Source organism: Brachionichthys hirsutus, chromosome 12, assembly GCF_040956055.1.
Source record: "Brachionichthys hirsutus isolate HB-005 chromosome 12, CSIRO-AGI_Bhir_v1, whole genome shotgun sequence".
Classification (NCBI taxonomy): domain Eukaryota; kingdom Metazoa; phylum Chordata; class Actinopteri; order Lophiiformes; family Brachionichthyidae; genus Brachionichthys; species Brachionichthys hirsutus.
The window spans coordinates 21,623-38,120 of record NC_090908.1 but is presented as its reverse complement, the minus strand read 5'-3'; the positions used below and the strand labels follow the sequence as shown (position 1 = coordinate 38,120).

The 16,498-nt window shown below is 48.0% G+C and overlaps 3 protein-coding genes across 3 annotated transcripts; 2 read left to right on the top strand and 1 right to left on the bottom strand.

The window, feature by feature from the left end:
- Nucleotides 1–121: 121 nt before the first annotated feature.
- cfap210 (cilia and flagella associated protein 210) lies at nucleotides 122–2,432 on the bottom strand. The gene is made up of 8 exons (XM_068746766.1): nucleotides 2,250–2,432; nucleotides 1,961–2,134; nucleotides 1,680–1,885; nucleotides 1,270–1,426; nucleotides 1,053–1,192; nucleotides 789–981; nucleotides 547–711; nucleotides 122–475 (listed from the first exon to the last, which is right to left on the bottom strand). Exons 1-8 carry the CDS (start codon nucleotides 2,430–2,432, stop codon nucleotides 122–124), a joined length of 1,572 nt encoding a protein of 523 aa, XP_068602867.1.
- Nucleotides 2,433–4,389: 1,957 nt separating this feature from the next.
- Nucleotides 4,390–10,682, top strand: phgdh (phosphoglycerate dehydrogenase). The gene is made up of 12 exons (XM_068746663.1): nucleotides 4,390–4,527; nucleotides 5,600–5,751; nucleotides 5,822–5,887; nucleotides 5,982–6,036; nucleotides 7,154–7,252; nucleotides 7,346–7,478; nucleotides 7,564–7,712; nucleotides 7,969–8,121; nucleotides 9,073–9,211; nucleotides 9,521–9,645; nucleotides 9,727–9,949; nucleotides 10,399–10,682. Exons 1-12 carry the CDS (start codon nucleotides 4,390–4,392, stop codon nucleotides 10,551–10,553), a joined length of 1,587 nt encoding a protein of 528 aa, XP_068602764.1. The 3' UTR covers nucleotides 10,554–10,682.
- A 3,178-nt stretch (nucleotides 10,683–13,860) lies between these two features.
- klhl23 (kelch-like family member 23) lies at nucleotides 13,861–16,243 on the top strand. The gene is made up of 3 exons (XM_068746404.1): nucleotides 13,861–15,064; nucleotides 15,330–15,482; nucleotides 15,557–16,243. Exons 1-3 carry the CDS (start codon nucleotides 13,861–13,863, stop codon nucleotides 15,865–15,867), a joined length of 1,668 nt encoding a protein of 555 aa, XP_068602505.1. The 3' UTR covers nucleotides 15,868–16,243.
- Nucleotides 16,244–16,498: the final 255 nt, after the last annotated feature.

Genomic DNA, 16,498 nt, shown 5'->3' with positions numbered 1-16,498 from the left:
TCTCAACTGTCTGCAAATGACGAAGCTGCCTATCATCTGGGTCATCCCCTGTTTCTACACCTGCAAAAAGCGGGTACCGGTAGGTAGGTAGTTAGTCAACTAACAAGCTGCGATTGATCTGTCACCATGTAAAACCAAGCCTCCTCTTTGCTTCCTGAATATCTAGAGCCTCATTTAGTGTTTTAATGTTCTGGGTGAGGCCAGAAATATATTTGGGCATTTGGGCACCAGTACAATCCTGAACAAGGTAGACCGGCCTGGCCCGACAGGAGACGGCACCGAAGTTTCCTCCGAGCCGCTCCCTTGCAGCTTTGTGGAGTGGAAGCACATTTCGCGCGGCCTTTGCCGCCCCTTTGATGACTCGCTGAGAATAATGCTGAAACTGGCTTTCCTCTGCAGCGATGAGCTTCACATTCTCCTCTTCAAACTCGTCTTCCTCTGCTCTTTGTTGCTGGTGCCTTGCACTTTTCTCAGCCTGTTGAAGGAAGGAAGATAAAAGCCAGTCAGAGAACGCAGCAGCTAGAGCTTTGACGGTCACAATGTTACCGTTTGCAAAGCGTTGAAGTCTTGTAACTTTCTTTGATCCTCTCGGATCCGCTGAGCCTTTAGCTGTTGTTTCTCAGTGAATATCCTGTCAGCTTCTTTTGTAGCCTGAAGTCTCTCCTGGGAAGTCTGCTTTTCTCTTTTGTCCCTCTGCTCCTTTTCTTGTTTCTGACGAGACACGCTTTGTGTTACAGGTGAGGTAGATACTGCAGTATCTGCACTAGTACCTGCTGCACTTCTGTCACCATGAGTTCTCTGTGTGTAGCGATGGACTTCATTGATTCAGCCCTCTTTTCCGCCTCCTCCAGCTGCTGCAGTGCTCGTTTTGCATCCTGCTCGGCGACGGCCTTGGCGATTCTCTGCGCCTCGCCGACTGTTTGCTCTTGCTGTGTAATTGTCAGTTTGTTTGTGAACCTTTCTCTACGCGTCTGGACCTCTCTGAGGAAAGAAACAAGTCGGGTGTGATAATCAGCCATTCACAGCTGACTGCGTTTGTTGCAGATTCTTACCTGAACAGTTCTGTTTCTCTGCCTTTTGTTAACTTCATCCCTTTTTGTTTTGCAGAGAGAAAACGTTTCCTTTGTGCCTCTTCGGCCTGCTGTTTTTGGGTATCTGCTGCTCTCATCAGGTTCCTCTGGCTTAGATGTTGCTGCATGTTCAGCATATACAATTGTAATTTAGTGTCGTAAAGTAAGGACACGCAACCTACGGAACTGGTGACCCTACCAGGTGAGCTTGTGCAAGGCTTCTCTTCTGCTCGGCTTGTCTTTCGTCTTCCATTCTTTGCTCCAGCCGATAGAGCTCTTTAATATGTTGGGCCTCCTCGCCCTCCTTCTTGTTCTCTATCTCCTGTTGCTGTCTCTTGAGTTCATTTTCCACGACCCTAAAATAAATAAATCATCTTCTATTATTATGCAACACCTGGCTTTCACTCAGGTCTTGTTATCTTGTTCTTTGTGTTCACCAGCGATGGATGAGCTGCACAATTATAATTTACTGGAGCACAATCTATCCAGAAATGAAATAGGATGCTGAATGCACAAATGGGACATTAGATGCATACAAAAGATATAAATACCTATAGCTCTGTACAGACCCTTATCTGCAGCCGCTTTTACGGTCAACGTGAGACTTACTGTTGTTTCAGATCCTCTGCAACAGCCAGTCTCTGAAGCTTCATCTGAAGTGCTTTCTGCTGGTCCTGCCTCAGGGCTTCATCCTCTCTGGCCTTCATCATGTCCATGATGCCCTTGTCCACGTCTTTGGAGGCACTTTTGATTCTTTGCTTCAGTTCGATCTGAGCCTCCCTTTCTTTCAGCACCTCTGTCAGCAGGAGTGCACTCTATGGAAAGAGCAGCAGCCACTGATGATCCCAAGCCTTCAGCATATATGCGTGACCCGATGGAGAGATACCCACATGTAATTCCCTGACACGGTGGCTTTGATGATATAGTTGAGTCCGGGCTTTCTCAACGGCTTCTCTCCGCCTGTGCTGCTCATACTTGGCCTCTTCCATATCAATCTGTTTTCTTTTCTCTTCCTCAATCTCATCACGAATCCGCTTTGCCTCTAGCTTTTTTTGCCGTTGACTCTTTGAAAAATCAAAAAAGAATAGTATTTTTTGCTTTATAACAGTACTTTAGGCTTTTTGGCACAATGTGTTTCTGCCCAAATCAAATGGGAGAAAGTATCTCCAGACAACTTACAGCGATAGTGTTGGGCCACTGTCTCACCACCTCTTCTGACTGTAAGTGCAGAGCCTCTCTCTGCTTCACGTCCTCGCTCATCCTCTCCTTCACTTTATCAACCTGCTTCAGCTCCTCTTGGACCCTCCGCCATTCGGTCATGGACAAGACTGTGACTTGTCGGAGGTCTGGTGGATGAAGCATCTTGCTGACTTCTCTGGCTGAAGGCTCTATAATGGAAAATCAATATTTTATAAATACCAGTCTCTGTGTAGGTATGCTGATACCCTTTCAGGCTTTTCGAGTTCGGAGATGCAGCCACTGTGCTCCTATTACATCTCCTACCTCTCGAGCTCCTTTCACTGGTCGGTCTGGAACTAAACTTGCTGTTAGTCACTGGGGCCTCTCACCGTGACTTGGGGGCGACCATCACTGTGTTACTGCACTATACTGTAGATCTCAAATCCTGCCAAGTCCAGAAGTGCCACTGGTAAGGTCAGCATTCATTTAGATTCTGTACGCTTTTGTTTTGAGGGACTTTGACTTATTTCAAGACCATCGGCCGCAACTTTATACAAGAAATAAAAGCAGTAATAGTCCACGTGTCAAATTAGAACTTGTCTCTGTCTAGCAATGCCCTGATTGTGAGCTTCCACCTGAATTAATGCAACTAGAGTATCTTCGCAGAGGCTATTGGGTTTCCCTGAATATTATTTCATGTTATGAAGTTTCAATGTTTGTTTGTTTTTTTTTACCATCATCTATGCGCTTATATCTGCTAAATTACTTTTAGGAAGTCTAACACTCTCACCTCTCGTACTGGAGCCTCTTTGCCGGCCGTTCGGAACCATTGATTCCATTTACAGTCAATATATTAACCAGTGGTTAAAGAAATAGTCCCTTTGGCTGTACTGAGGCAGCACAGGCAGCCCTGAGTTGACGTGTATCCAGGCAACGTTGAACAAACCTGAAGCTGTTCTGATGGTCGCCACCAGGTGGCGCCACCGTTTCACACGCTTGAGTGTAACAGGCTAGAAGGTCATGAACACTCTTCACTTTTTTATTTTCTTCTTTTCTTTTTAGAAACTCCGGAACAAAAGATGTTTGGTGTCTGATGCTCTTTCAGCTAATGTGATATAAACCTACAGATGAACTATTTTGTTTCTCTGTAAATTAAAGGGTTAAACACAAATGAGCAAATAGATCTTTTAGGCCAATCCAACTTTTACAAGGTACTGATCAGACAGAGAAGATCCTCGTGAGCAGGTGACTTTAATTTGGTGGTACTGTGGGAACTTTTAAATAGAAATAACCAGAAAAAGAACATCAAGGAACTGAAAAATAGGGTTAGGGTCCAAACCAAGTCCTTCAATAAATAGATCAGATTAAATCCTTCATTTGTTTGTTTTCTATCTGATAATGCAGGACTGCATCTTTTGCTGCTGAATGCGTTGAATCTGACAGAAACGGCATCATGAATCCAAGAGATTAGCAAGATATGTTTGAGACCTGAGCCTTATTTAATATCAGCCCTTTATTAGAATAATCCATTCATTTCATTTCATTTATTTGATAGGGACAGTGCACATTAATGAACATCAATACAGATGAATCTAATAGATGTAAATATACAGATTTATGTCAAGATATTTCTTCCTCAGAATGTGACCAACTATATAAGAAGGTTCATGGGTTTTATGTTTTTGATGCATTTCTCTTAAAGGTGAAGGAAAGCCCAACAAAGACTGATAAAACAAATATCATGACTGACAGTGAGATGTGACTAAAATCGATGGTTATCAGGTGATCAATACAGCCTGTCAATATTTAATTTCTGACATGTTTCTGACTCCTCACAGGATCCCCTCCCCCCCCCATGAAAGGAGAATACAAATAAATGAAGGTACTTGTTTGAGTATTCTAGTCTACACAAACATAGTTATAAGACAAATCAGTTACAAAGAGTTGAAGCGAGGACAAGATGATTCCCTCCGCCCACACCAACACACCAACAACGACGTACGCACACTTCCTTCCTCCACCCTGCTGCCTACGTCAGAGCAGGAGACACAGGGGGCGGGGCTTATTATAAAAGGGGCCGTCTTCAAGCCGGACAACCATTCGAGCCTCCCGTTCCATCCCGGCAGCAGAGAGTCTCAAGATGGCCCCGGTCTCCATCAAGACGGTTCTGATCAGCGAAAGCGTCGACCCGCGCTGCAGGACGCTGCTGGAGGCCAACGGCATCCACGTCACGGAGAAGCCGAGCATGAAGAAGGAGGAGCTGCTCGCTGAGATCAAGGTAAAGGCGCCGCCGTGTGTCAGCTGACGTCACTCATCCCTTACAGATCGATGTAGCATCGGAACCCTGTACACCTTTTAGGGGGACAGAAACGGAGATAGTCATCACGACTCTCTCCGGATCAAACCCCCCCCCCCCCCCCTTTGTCCACCAACGTTGCACATATTAAGTGTCTTCTTAATTTATTGTAATTTATGTAATCTATCTATTGCCATTCGTTGTCATTTTGCATCAGTGGTGTAATTTATTTTAGATTAATTGTTAGTTTGCATCGGGGGTGTAAAATCATTTTATTTTTGTTTTTCTAATGTTACGTTGCATCAATTGAGTTATTGAATATTGGTTTTATTTTTATTTGTATTGTTAAATTTGTATTGTTAAATGTGGATGATTTATGTATGAAGGACTTTCAACGGAAACAAGAAATGCTTTTTAGAAATGCTCCTCTTAGACAGGATGTTTGACTGTACTTGTACTGTAGTACATGCTACTGTTTACTGTATTTGTACTGTAATACATGCTACTGTGTGGCTCTACTTGTACTGTAATACATGCTACTGCTTACTGTATTTGTACTGTAATACAGATGTGCCCCTTGTGGGTTTGGGTTTGGGCAGAGATGGCCTGTTTGGAACAGGAACTGGATACAAATTCAATTGATTGATCAGTTTTTGGAATTTTCATCAACAGTGAAGTTGCGTGTTTGAAAGTGTTTTTAATGTGCGCCCAGAAGCAGACTGAGATGAGGTTTAAAAGTGAATTTATTATCCAGATAATAGCAAGGGGGCGCTGTGGAGGGGTGCTTTAGACTGAAGGCCTGACAGAATGACCGATCCGGATAAACGATGACCAACGAATGGCTTGTGGGTCCAGACGGAAGGAGGGAAGACGTGACGACTGATTCAGGAGGTTTATTCCCTCGCTTTTCTTTCATCTATTGTGGTCGTGAAAAACAAACTAATTCTCAGCTTTGTGAGTCGAGGCTTGAACTGGGCCTGCAGTCGTTGAGGTCGTCTAAGGTCAGCTGTGTCCACTGCGTATATCCGGTCGCTCTCTCCTGTCCTCCGTTCAGGACTACGACGGCCTGGTGGTCAGGTCGGCCACGAAGGTAACGGCTGACGTCATCGATGCTGCGAGCAAGCTTAAGATCATTGGGCGAGCCGGGACGGGCGTGGACAATGTGGACGTTGACGCCGCCACCAAAAGGGGTATCATCGTCATGAAGTGAGTCTGCGGTCGGGGGACATGTTTGGGTTCGACATGAGGGACGTTAACCGGACCTCGTTCTGTCCAGCACTCCGAACGGGAACTCCATCAGTGCTGCTGAGCTGACCTGCGCCCTGTTGATGAGCCTCTCAAGGCAAGAGGAGTCTCAACCAGCAACTTTCAGCTCGGTCGTGTGAACCCTAACCCTAACCCTAACCCTAACCCTAACCCTCCCATTCTGCTTTCAGAAATGTTCCACAAGCTGTGATGTCGATGAGGGACGGCAAGTGGGATCGCAAAAAGGTGAGACGCACAAGGAGGTTGCTGCTGCCTGGGGGGGCCCCTAGCCCTAACCCTGCTGCCTGGGGGGGCCCCTAGCCCTAACCCTGCTGCCTGGTGGGGCCCCTAGCCCTAACCCGGCTCCATTGTTGGGCCCCTAGCCCTAACCCTGCTGCCTGGTGGGGCCCCTAGCCCTAACCCTGCTGCCTGGTTGGGCCCCTAGCCCTAACCCTGCTGCCTGGTTGGGCCCCTAGCCCTAACACTGCTGCCTGGTGGGGGCCCTAGCCCTAACCCTGCTGCCTGGTGGGGCCCCTAGCCCTAACCCTGCTGCCTGGTTGGGCCCCTAGCCCTAACCCGGCTCCATTGTTGGGCCCCTAGCCCTAACCCTGCTGCCTGGTGGGGCCCCTAGCCCTAACCCTGCTGCCTGGGGGGGGCCCTAGCCCTGACCCGGCTCCATTGGTGGGCCCCTAGCCCTAACCCTGCTGCCTGGTTGGGCCCCTAGCCCTAACCCTGCTGCCTGGTGGGGCCCCTAGCCCTAACACTGCTGCCTGGTGGGGCCCCTAGCCCTAACCCTGCTGCCTGGGGGGGCCCCTAGCCCTAACCCTGCTGCCTGGGGGGGCCCCTAGCCCTAACCCTGCTGCCTGGTTGGGCCCCTAGCCCTAACCCTGCTGCCTGGTGGGGCCCCTAGCCCTAACCCTGCTGCCTGGTGGGGCCCCTAGCCCTAACCCTGCTGCCTGGTTGGGCCCCTAGCCCTAACCCTGCTGCCTGGGGGGGGCCCTAGCCCTGACCCGGCTCCATTGGTGGGCCCCTAGCCCTAACCCTGCTGCCTGGTTGGGCCCCTAGCCCTAACCCTGCTGCCTGGTGGGGCCCCTAGCCCTAACACTGCTGCCTGGTGGGGCCCCTAGCCCTAACACTGCTGCCTGGTGGGGCCCCTAGCCCTAACCCTGCTGCCTGGGGGGGCCCCTAGCCCTAACCCTGCTGCCTGGTGGGGCCCCTAGCCCTAACCCTGCTGCCTGGTGGGGCCCCTAGCCCTAACCCTGCTGCCTGGTGGGGCCCCTAGCCCTAACCCTGCTGCCTGGTGGGGCCCCTAGCCCTAACCCACACTGGATCCGGCTGCATTTAACCCTTTCCACTGTTACAGTTCATGGGTACAGAGCTCTACGGCAAAGCTCTGGGAATCGTTGGACTCGGACGGATAGGAAAGGAAGTGGCCACGAGAATGCAGTCGTTTGGCATGAGGGTGAGTAACGACATCATGACTCAGCGTTCCTCAGAGATGGGGGGGCACTTTATCGGGTAACACGCACGATGATCAATGGTCTTCTTGATGTAGACTATCGGCTACGATCCCATCACTGCTCCTGAGGTGTCGGCCGGCTGGGGGGTGGAGCAGATGGACCTGGAGCAGCTCTGGCCTCAGTGCGACTACATCACTGTCCACACCCCTCTGCTGCCCTCCACTGTCGGTGAGCTGGGCGGGGGCTCTCCTGACCACAACGCAGCTCTCATGACTTGCTTGTGTAACTTGTGGAATCTACGTCTTTGTCCAAGGTTTGCTTAACGATGAGTCGTTTGCTAAATGCAAGAACGGAGTGAAGGTGGTGAACTGTGCACGAGGAGGCATCATCGATGAGGCTGCTCTCCTCCGAGCTCTGGAGTCTGGGCGGTGTGGAGGCGCGGCGCTCGACGTCTTCGTCGAGGTGAGATCAAGGGAGGATGGCGTTTTGTGTAACGCTCATTTGAGTTGGTGAAAAAAGAGAATTAGATTACTGATCAATTCCTTCAAAAGAGATTATTAGCAGTTCCTATTTGTACGATTTACATTAGAGAGAAGCTGTCTCCTGGATTTCTATGCATTGATTTGGTATTAATATGGTTCTTCTTACGTCTTGCGTTAACGTCAACAGAGCATGTCCTTCGCTCTGCAGCTGACCTCTTGTTCACGTTTGTCTGCAGGAGCCTCCGAAGGACCGTTCTCTGGTGAACCATCCCAATGTCCTCAGCTGTCCTCACCTGGGCGCCAGTACGACGGAGGCGCAGGCTCGCTGTGGGGAGGACATTGCTCTGCAGATGGTGGACATGGTGAAGGGCAAGAAGCTGGTTGGAGCAGTAAGTTCTGCTTCTTAGTCAAGTACCGGTTCTAAAGTTTGGGCAGTAATTGAGTCCTTTCATTAAATGGCTCAGAGGAATATCGACTGATTTTACTGGCTGAGAAAATCTTCCATTGATAAGTAAACTGATCGTCGTGGAGACAAATGCTGAAACTTTCTTTAATTGTGAATCAAAACTTTGATTATAATAATGCGTTGGTTTTATAGAGCGCTTTTAAAGACGCTTTACATTGTTCATTATTCATTCGTTCCATACTTGATGGTGGTGAAGCTACTACTGTAGCCACATCTGACGGGAGCGAGGCTGTCGATTTACGCCATCGGCCCTCCCGACCGCCACCGACATTCACTCGCTCACAACAGCGGGCACACTGGAGCCGGGAATCGAACCGCCAACCTCTCGATCATAGGGCGACCACCTGCGCCACCGTTGCCCCTTTATAACATTATTCTCTGTTGTGGATGCATTCTTGTGCTCTTGTGGAGACAAGTGCTGTAACAGCTCCGCCCCTCCATTCCTGCTGGTTAGTGTGGAGATCAATAATTACAAAGGGGATTTTTATCTTGAAGACAAGCAGCCGGTTCCATCTATCGAGGCTATCCATCATAAGACAGGTTTCAGATCAGGTTTGCCCACTTATCATGGAAATGGAAAATGGCTGTAAAATAATTTAGCAGCTGGCAAATGAGTCATGTCACATGTTCAGGCAACGTTTCTAGATTGTTTCAAGAGTTAACTGATGAATCCTTTAGTCTCGATGCATCTGAAAGTAGACACCGTCAAAGAGTGTGGCTGTGCTTGTTTGATCTCTCGTGTGTTGCACCGTCAGTGTGAGATGAGAGGTTGCACTGTCAGCGCAAACGCATCGATGCCGACTCCGGAGACAGACACGCTATCTGCTTTCCAGATTTGTGAAAGCACTCTTTGCTCCTTGCGGTCCTCCCGTAGGTGAACGCTCAGGTTCTGGCCAGCGCCTTCTCCGAGGACTGTCACCAAGTCAGCAGACTTGGACAAGCTGTTGGAGCCGTGCTGCAGTCCTGCAACACGTCCAAGAAACCGTTCAGCCGAGTCCAAGTCACTACTCAAGGTAGAACCAGCTGGACTGATTCTTAAGCAGGCAGACGATGAAGACCCTCTTCACCACATCTAACCCACATTAACCACCGTTGCTATTGGTAAAGTGGAAATGTGATTTTGGGCGTGAGCCTGAAGGGTGCTCGTCTTCTACATCTACATTCTAATTTAGCATCACCAAACTTCACAAATAAACCAGCTGTGAGTTGTTGTGTCTCTAATATAAAGATATATTGTGATGGAAAGATGAATTTCAGCTGATCGTTGAGGCTGGAGAACATTTCCGTAGCTAACCCTCACCCCATGTTCTGGTTTCTTTAAGGGGATTGCATGAAGTCCTCCGCTGGCTACATGACGGCGTCGGTACTGATGGGCCTGCTGAAGCAGCCTGGCTGTTGTCCAAATCTTGTTAACGTACTCCGTCTCGCTGAGGAGTCTGGAGTCACGGTGCAGCCGCTTATTCTGACAAGCACATGGCAGTGATGCGTGTCTTTCTAGAAGATCTCATTCATGTGATCTGATCCCCAGGTGACCCACGGCCACTGCCCGTCTGGCGATCTGGCTGGCGGCGTGTGTCGGGTGCAGGTCACGGCCAGCGGCTGCAGCTACAGAGCCAGTGGCTCACTTCAAGGTGGAGCGCCAGTCTTACTGGAGCTGTGCGACAGCGTCTTCAGACAGCCGGTCTCTCTCACCGGAAAGCTGCTGTTCTGCAGGGCCCCCGCGGCCCCCCAGCTGCTGTCCTCAGTGGCTGGTGAGAACCTTTCAGATGATGCTGTTACCCAGGAAGTTAGAAATAGTTCAACTAGTTCCTGCTTTATTGTCAAGTAAACTTATTTAAATGTATTATATTAATATTTAAATCCTTGAGATTCAAAATGTACACCAACAGTTGTCTCAAATGGATCCTTTCAGTTTCTAATTGAAGGTAAAGGTGCGTTTTCATTTAGAAAAACTGCTTGTGTTATTACAAAGTCCTAAAAACCAGAACATAATGTAATAATGTAATGATAAATAACTAATAACCCTAATCAATCAATGAGTTCCTTAGTATAGCTCTTGGTATTTTATCATACATTTGTTGCATTAAAATATTTCAAACAAACACTACAGCAGCTACTTCAATACGCCGATGATCTGAACCTTTACCTTTCTGTGATGTGGTATTGATATGAGTTTCCTGAACTCCATTGATCCTTTTAGGGCTGCTGGCCACTGAGGGAATAGAGGTGGAGTCTTACAGCGCTCCTGCAGCTCGCTCTGGGGATGGCTGGTGCTGTGTCGGCTTGTCTTCTCTCCTGGGTGACCTCAGTGCCTTGAAGCCTTTAGTCAAGGAAGCTGCACAGCTCGCCATTTAGGCGGCAGCCGGTGTGTGTTTACAACTAACAACTTATCTACATACAATTTAAAACTTGATTTCAGCAACATTCCAGTGTTTAGATGCATCAAATGCACTTTGAAGTACGACTGAATGAACTGTTCCGTAGCTAACGTGTAGAATAAAGTACACTTACCATCAAATTGCTCTTGGGTCATTTTTGTTATCTCAGTGTTTTCACGTAATAAAATAAAATCGTTGCATTCTTAAACATCAAGCACATCGGTAGACGGATGCTGAGGTTTGGACATGTCCAGAGGAGAGACAAGGACTATATCGGTAGAAGGATGCTGAGGACGTAACTGCCAGGGAACAGGACTAGAGGACGACCCAGGAGAAGAGACATGGACGTGCTGCGGAGAAGGTGATCGGCTGCAAGCTGCCATCGCTCCAGGACCTGCATGTCTCCAGGACTCGGAGGCGTGCAGGTCGGATCACAGCCGACCCTTCTCACCCTGGACACGGACTTTGACCCTCTCCCCTCAGGCAGGAGGCTACGGTCCATCCGGACCAGAACCTCCCGCCACAAGAACAGCTTCTTCCCCTCGGCTGTAAGACTCCTGAGCAATTAATAATTCTGTCCCGGACTCCTGAACATTTCGTAACTGACAACTTGCACTGTTCCATTTGCACTGCGTGATTACGCTAGTTTACTGCTGCTAGTACACATCCGTGTATCCACTCCTGCTGATGTGTCTGTACTTGTATGGTTTTTGTATTTTGTCATTACTGTTACATGTAGCACGACTTCACCGAGAAACATTCCTAGTCTGAACCCTCACTGACAATAAACTACTTCTGATTCTGATTCTGATTCTGATTCTAATGGCCGTAGTGAGGGAGGACGACCCAGGAGAAGAGACATGGACGTAGTGAGGGAGGACGATGCAAAGGACAGGACTAGAGGACGACCCAGGAGAAGAGACATGGACGTAGTGAGGGAGGACGATCTAAAGGACAGGACTAGAGGACGACCCAGGAGAAGAGACATGGACGTAGTGAGGGAGGACGATCTAAAGGACAGGACTAGAGGACGACCCAGGAGAAGAGACATGGACGTAGTGAGGGAGGACGATCTAAAGGACAGGACTAGAGGACGACCCAGGAGAAGAGACATGGACGTAGTGAGGGAGGACGATCTAAAGGACAGGACTAGAGGACGACCCAGGAGAAGAGACATGGACGTAGTGAGGGAGGACGATCTAAAGGACAGGACTAGAGGACGACCCAGGAGAAGAGACATGGACGTAGTGAGGGAGGACGATCTAAAGGACAGGACTAGAGGACGACCCAGGAGAAGAGACATGGACGTAGTGAGGGAGGACGATCTAAAGGACAGGACTAGAGGACGACCCAGGAGAAGAGACATGGACGTAGTGAGGGAGGACGATCTAAAGGACAGGACTAGAGGACGACCCAGGAGAAGAGACATGGACGTAGTGAGGGAGGACGATCTAAAGGACAGGACTAGAGGACGACCCAGGAGAAGAGACATGGACGTAGTGAGGGAGGACGATCTAAAGGACAGGACTAGAGGACGACCCAGGAGAAGAGACATGGACGTAGTGAGGGAGGACGATCTAAAGGACAGGACTAGAGGACGACCCAGGAGAAGAGACATGGACGTAGTGAGGGAGGACGATCTAAAGGACAGGACTAGAGGACGACCCAGGAGAAGAGACATGGACGTAGTGAGGGAGGACGATCTAAAGGACAGGACTGGAGGACGACCCAGGAGAAGAGACATGGACGTAGTGAGGGAGGACGATCTAAAGGACAGGACTAGAGGACGACCCAGGAGAAGAGACATGGACGTAGTGAGGGAGGACGATCTAAAGGACAGGACTAGAGGACGACCCAGGAGAAGAGACATGGACGTAGTGAGGGAGGACGATCTAAAGGACAGGACTAGAGGACGACCCAGGAGAAGAGACATGGACGTAGTGAGGGAGGACGATCTAAAGGACAGGACTGGAGGACGACCCAGGAGAAGAGACATGGACGTAGTGAGGGAGGACGATGCAAAGGACAGGACTAGAGGACGACCCAGGAGAAGAGACATGGACGTAGTGAGGGAGGACGATCTAAAGGACAGGACTAGAGGACGACCCAGGAGAAGAGACATGGACGTAGTGAGGGGGGACGATGCAAAGGACAGGACTAAAGGACGACCCAGGAGAAGAGACATGGACGTAGTGAGGGGGGACGATGCAAAGGACAGGACTAGAGGACGACCCAGGAGAAGAGACATGGAGATAATTAATTCTGTTCTAAACTGTTTTAAGTACATTTCTCTAATAGCAAAGGCCATTTTCTCTCTGTGCAAACATTGAGTCAACTTTCTTAACTCAGGATTATTGGTAATCCCCGACAGGATGAGCAATAATCCTTCAGATTGCCATGGCAACGAGAGCACCGATAGTGAAATAGTGACGTCTCCTGTGCAGGTGATGCTCCTTCAGTGTGTCTGATGCTTCGGTTTCACTAATGCGCGTCACGGGACAGAGTGGGGGGACGGTTATATTTAGACACGGGGGGGGGCGCTGCGCACAAATACCAAAATAGGATCGGGCTGTCTGTCCAGGAGACGCGCGGTGACGTGCGGGGATCACTGAGCGGTAAGACCACAGTCTACGTTGTACATATTATGTGTCTTTTTATTTTATTGTTACTTTGCATTAATTGAGTAATTTAACATTAGTTTTATTTGTATTGTTAAATGTCGATGATTTATGTACGAAGGACTTTCAACGGAAACAAGACCGCAAGGACTTTTTAGAAATGCTCTGTACTTGTACTGTAATACACGCTGTTTGACTGTATTTGTACTGTAATACATTCTACTGTCTGACTGTACTTGTACTGTAACACATGCTACTGTTTACTGTACTTGTACTGTAATACAGGTTACTGTTTACTGTACTTGTACTGTAGTACATGCTACTGTTTACTGTATTTGTACTGTAATACATGCTACTGTTTACTGTACTTGTACTGTAATACATGCTACTGTGTGACTGTACTTGTACTGTAATACATGCTACTGCGTGACTGTACTTGTACTGTAATACATGCTACTGTTTACTGTACTTGTACTGTAATACATGCTACTGTGTGACTGTACTTGTACTGTAATACATGCTACTGTTTGACTGTACTTGTACTGTAACACGTGCTACTGTTTACTGTACTTGTACTGTAATACTTTCTACAAGCAGTCCTGCGATTACGAGAACTTTGATGGACTTTGCTCTCTCCTGCAGAGCGAGTGAAGACGAACTGACACCATGTCGCTCCAGCAAGCCGGCGTCTTCACGTACGACTTCACCGATGGAGACCACGCTACGGAGCTGCTGGACGCTCTCGGGCATTTCTACAGGTGTGGCCTGTTTACCGACGTCACGTTGGAATGCGGGGCGAGCGGACAGGTGTTCCACTGCCACAAGGCGCTCCTGTCGGCCCACAGCCCCTACTTTAAAGTCATGTTCACTGCTCCAATGAAGGAGAGGTCAAGCAGCGTCATCAAACTGAGTGGCGTGGACTGCGGGGCTTTGCGTGCTCTGCTGGGCTTCGTGTACTCGGCTCGGATTTGCATCAGTGAGAGCAACGTGCAGAGCCTGCTGGAGGCTGCGGACCTCCTGCAGTTCGTCTCTGTGAAGCAATCATGCGAGAATGTTCTCATTCGCCTCCTGGATGTAGACAACTGCCTGGGGATGCACGCTTTTGCCCGTCTGCACCTGTGCCCACGCCTGGAGAGGGAGGCCCGCAGACTGATGATGAGCAGATTCACAGATCTCCTTCAGCAGGAGGAGTTCCTGGAGCTGGATCAGGAGAAGATCAGGTCCCTTTTGGCTGTGAATCTCACCTTCCAGACCGATGAAGCGTTGATAGAAGCTGTAGCCAAATGGGTAACACATGACTCGGGTAATCGTGGTCGCCATGCTGCAGACCTATTGCACTCCATCCACCTGGACCTCGATGACATTTATTTCAAGGCCAATTTAGACGTGCGCAGTGAAGGGAAATTTAAAACACTGATCGTCCAGGCTTCAAGGTGCAACGGCAAGGAGGTGTCTGCAAAAAGAAAAATGTCACCCAACATGTATGTCATCGGTGGATACTACTGGCACCCTCTCTGTGAAGTCCACATCTGGGATCCTGACAGCAACAATTGGGTGCAAGGAAAAGCCATGCCTGACCATGCAAGAGAGAGCTACAGTGTCAGTCTACTTGGTGCACATATCTATGTAACCGGCGGTTACAGGACAAACACTGTTGAGGCTCTCGACACAGTTTCTGTTTACGACTGCGACTATGACGAATGGCGTGAAGGTTGCCCCATGATCACAGCTAGATACTACCATTGCTCTGTGGCTTTGCACGGCTGCATTTATGCCATCGGAGGCTACAGAGGAGGAGCTCCAGAGCGAGAGACAGAATTTTATGATCCATTGAAAAAGAAATGGTTCCCTGTGGCCAAAATGATGCAAGGTATGCAGAACAGTTAAAGAAAACATGCTTTTGTGTTGACATGAGTGCGATTTATTCACAGCTCTGGTTGTATTTAGGCCGTTTATTAACCCCAGCACTGTAGAAATTGATTTTAAGTGATAATTCCTGAGCCTTGTATGGCAGATAAACCTCCAAACAAAGATAGGAATGGAAAAATATGTTAATACAAAAAAGTATATTATAGGATATTTATGGAGAGGTGTGATTGATCAAATGACAATGTAAACCACTGTTTTCATTAAAGGTGTAGGAAATGCCACTGCCTGTGTAATAGGAGAGCAAATCTACGTCAGTGGAGGTCACTATGGATACAGAGGAAACTGCACTTATGAGAAAATCCAAGTGTACAGACCAGATGTTAATGAGTGGAGGATCGTTACAATAATTCCTCATCCAGGTATGAGTATGAAAAAAAGATAGGAATAAAATGCATTGAACGTTGTATTCTGATTGGAACTCTTGTGTTTTCAGATTACGGGCTGTGTTCTGTGTCTCTGGACAATGTGCTGTATTTGATGGGAGGACAGACGACCGCCACAGACTGCTATAATATAGAGAGAGATGAATGGAGACCAGTAGCAGTGATGAAAGAGAGGAGGATGGAGTGTGGCACTGTAGTGATAAATGGCTCTATTTATGTAACAGGGGGATACTCCAACTCAAAAGGGTCTTATCTGCAAAGCATTGAGAGATATGACCCTCAGCTGGACTCTTGGGAGACTGTGGGGACTCTGCCCAGCCCGGCCAGATCACATGGCTCTGTTTGTGTTTTCAGTGTTTAGCATCAAACCCAAATCAAAACGGTCATTTTGTGTTTACAGGATCAATGGATGACGCATATTCTGTCAAAGTCTGCAAATGCCAGGCAGACTATCAGAAAAGATGTCCAGTCAGCTCATGTGTTGCAACAGATGCTTCCACATAAACCAGACTGTGGCTTTCATGAAATGCTGGCATCAAACTCAGGGGCTCCAAATAGGTTTATCCTAATCCGAAAATGTTTTGTTTTTGTACTTAACAGGAAAGAACAAAGCGGTTGACAATATTTTTCTATAATTAAAATACAATAAGTCATAGAATTTAACAGTCAACTGGTGCACTGCAAATAATTGTTCGTATTTCTTAATTGACTTCACTTGGCTGCTACTTGAAATAAATCACTACTCTTTGTATGTATATTGGCCTATGAAATGTAAGTTTAATGTTATGTACATTTTACCTTGAGATTCATGTTTGGTATAAGGATATACAGACTGACCATGTTTATTTTAACGATCGTGTATATTGTAGAGTATTACCATTGGTTTTCATGTACAGACAGTGTTGGGGTTCTGGGTTTTTTCCTTGGGTTGTCATTTCATTCATTTCCCTCTCTCCCTCTCTCTTGTCAGTGCGCGTGGCAGAGAACGGAGC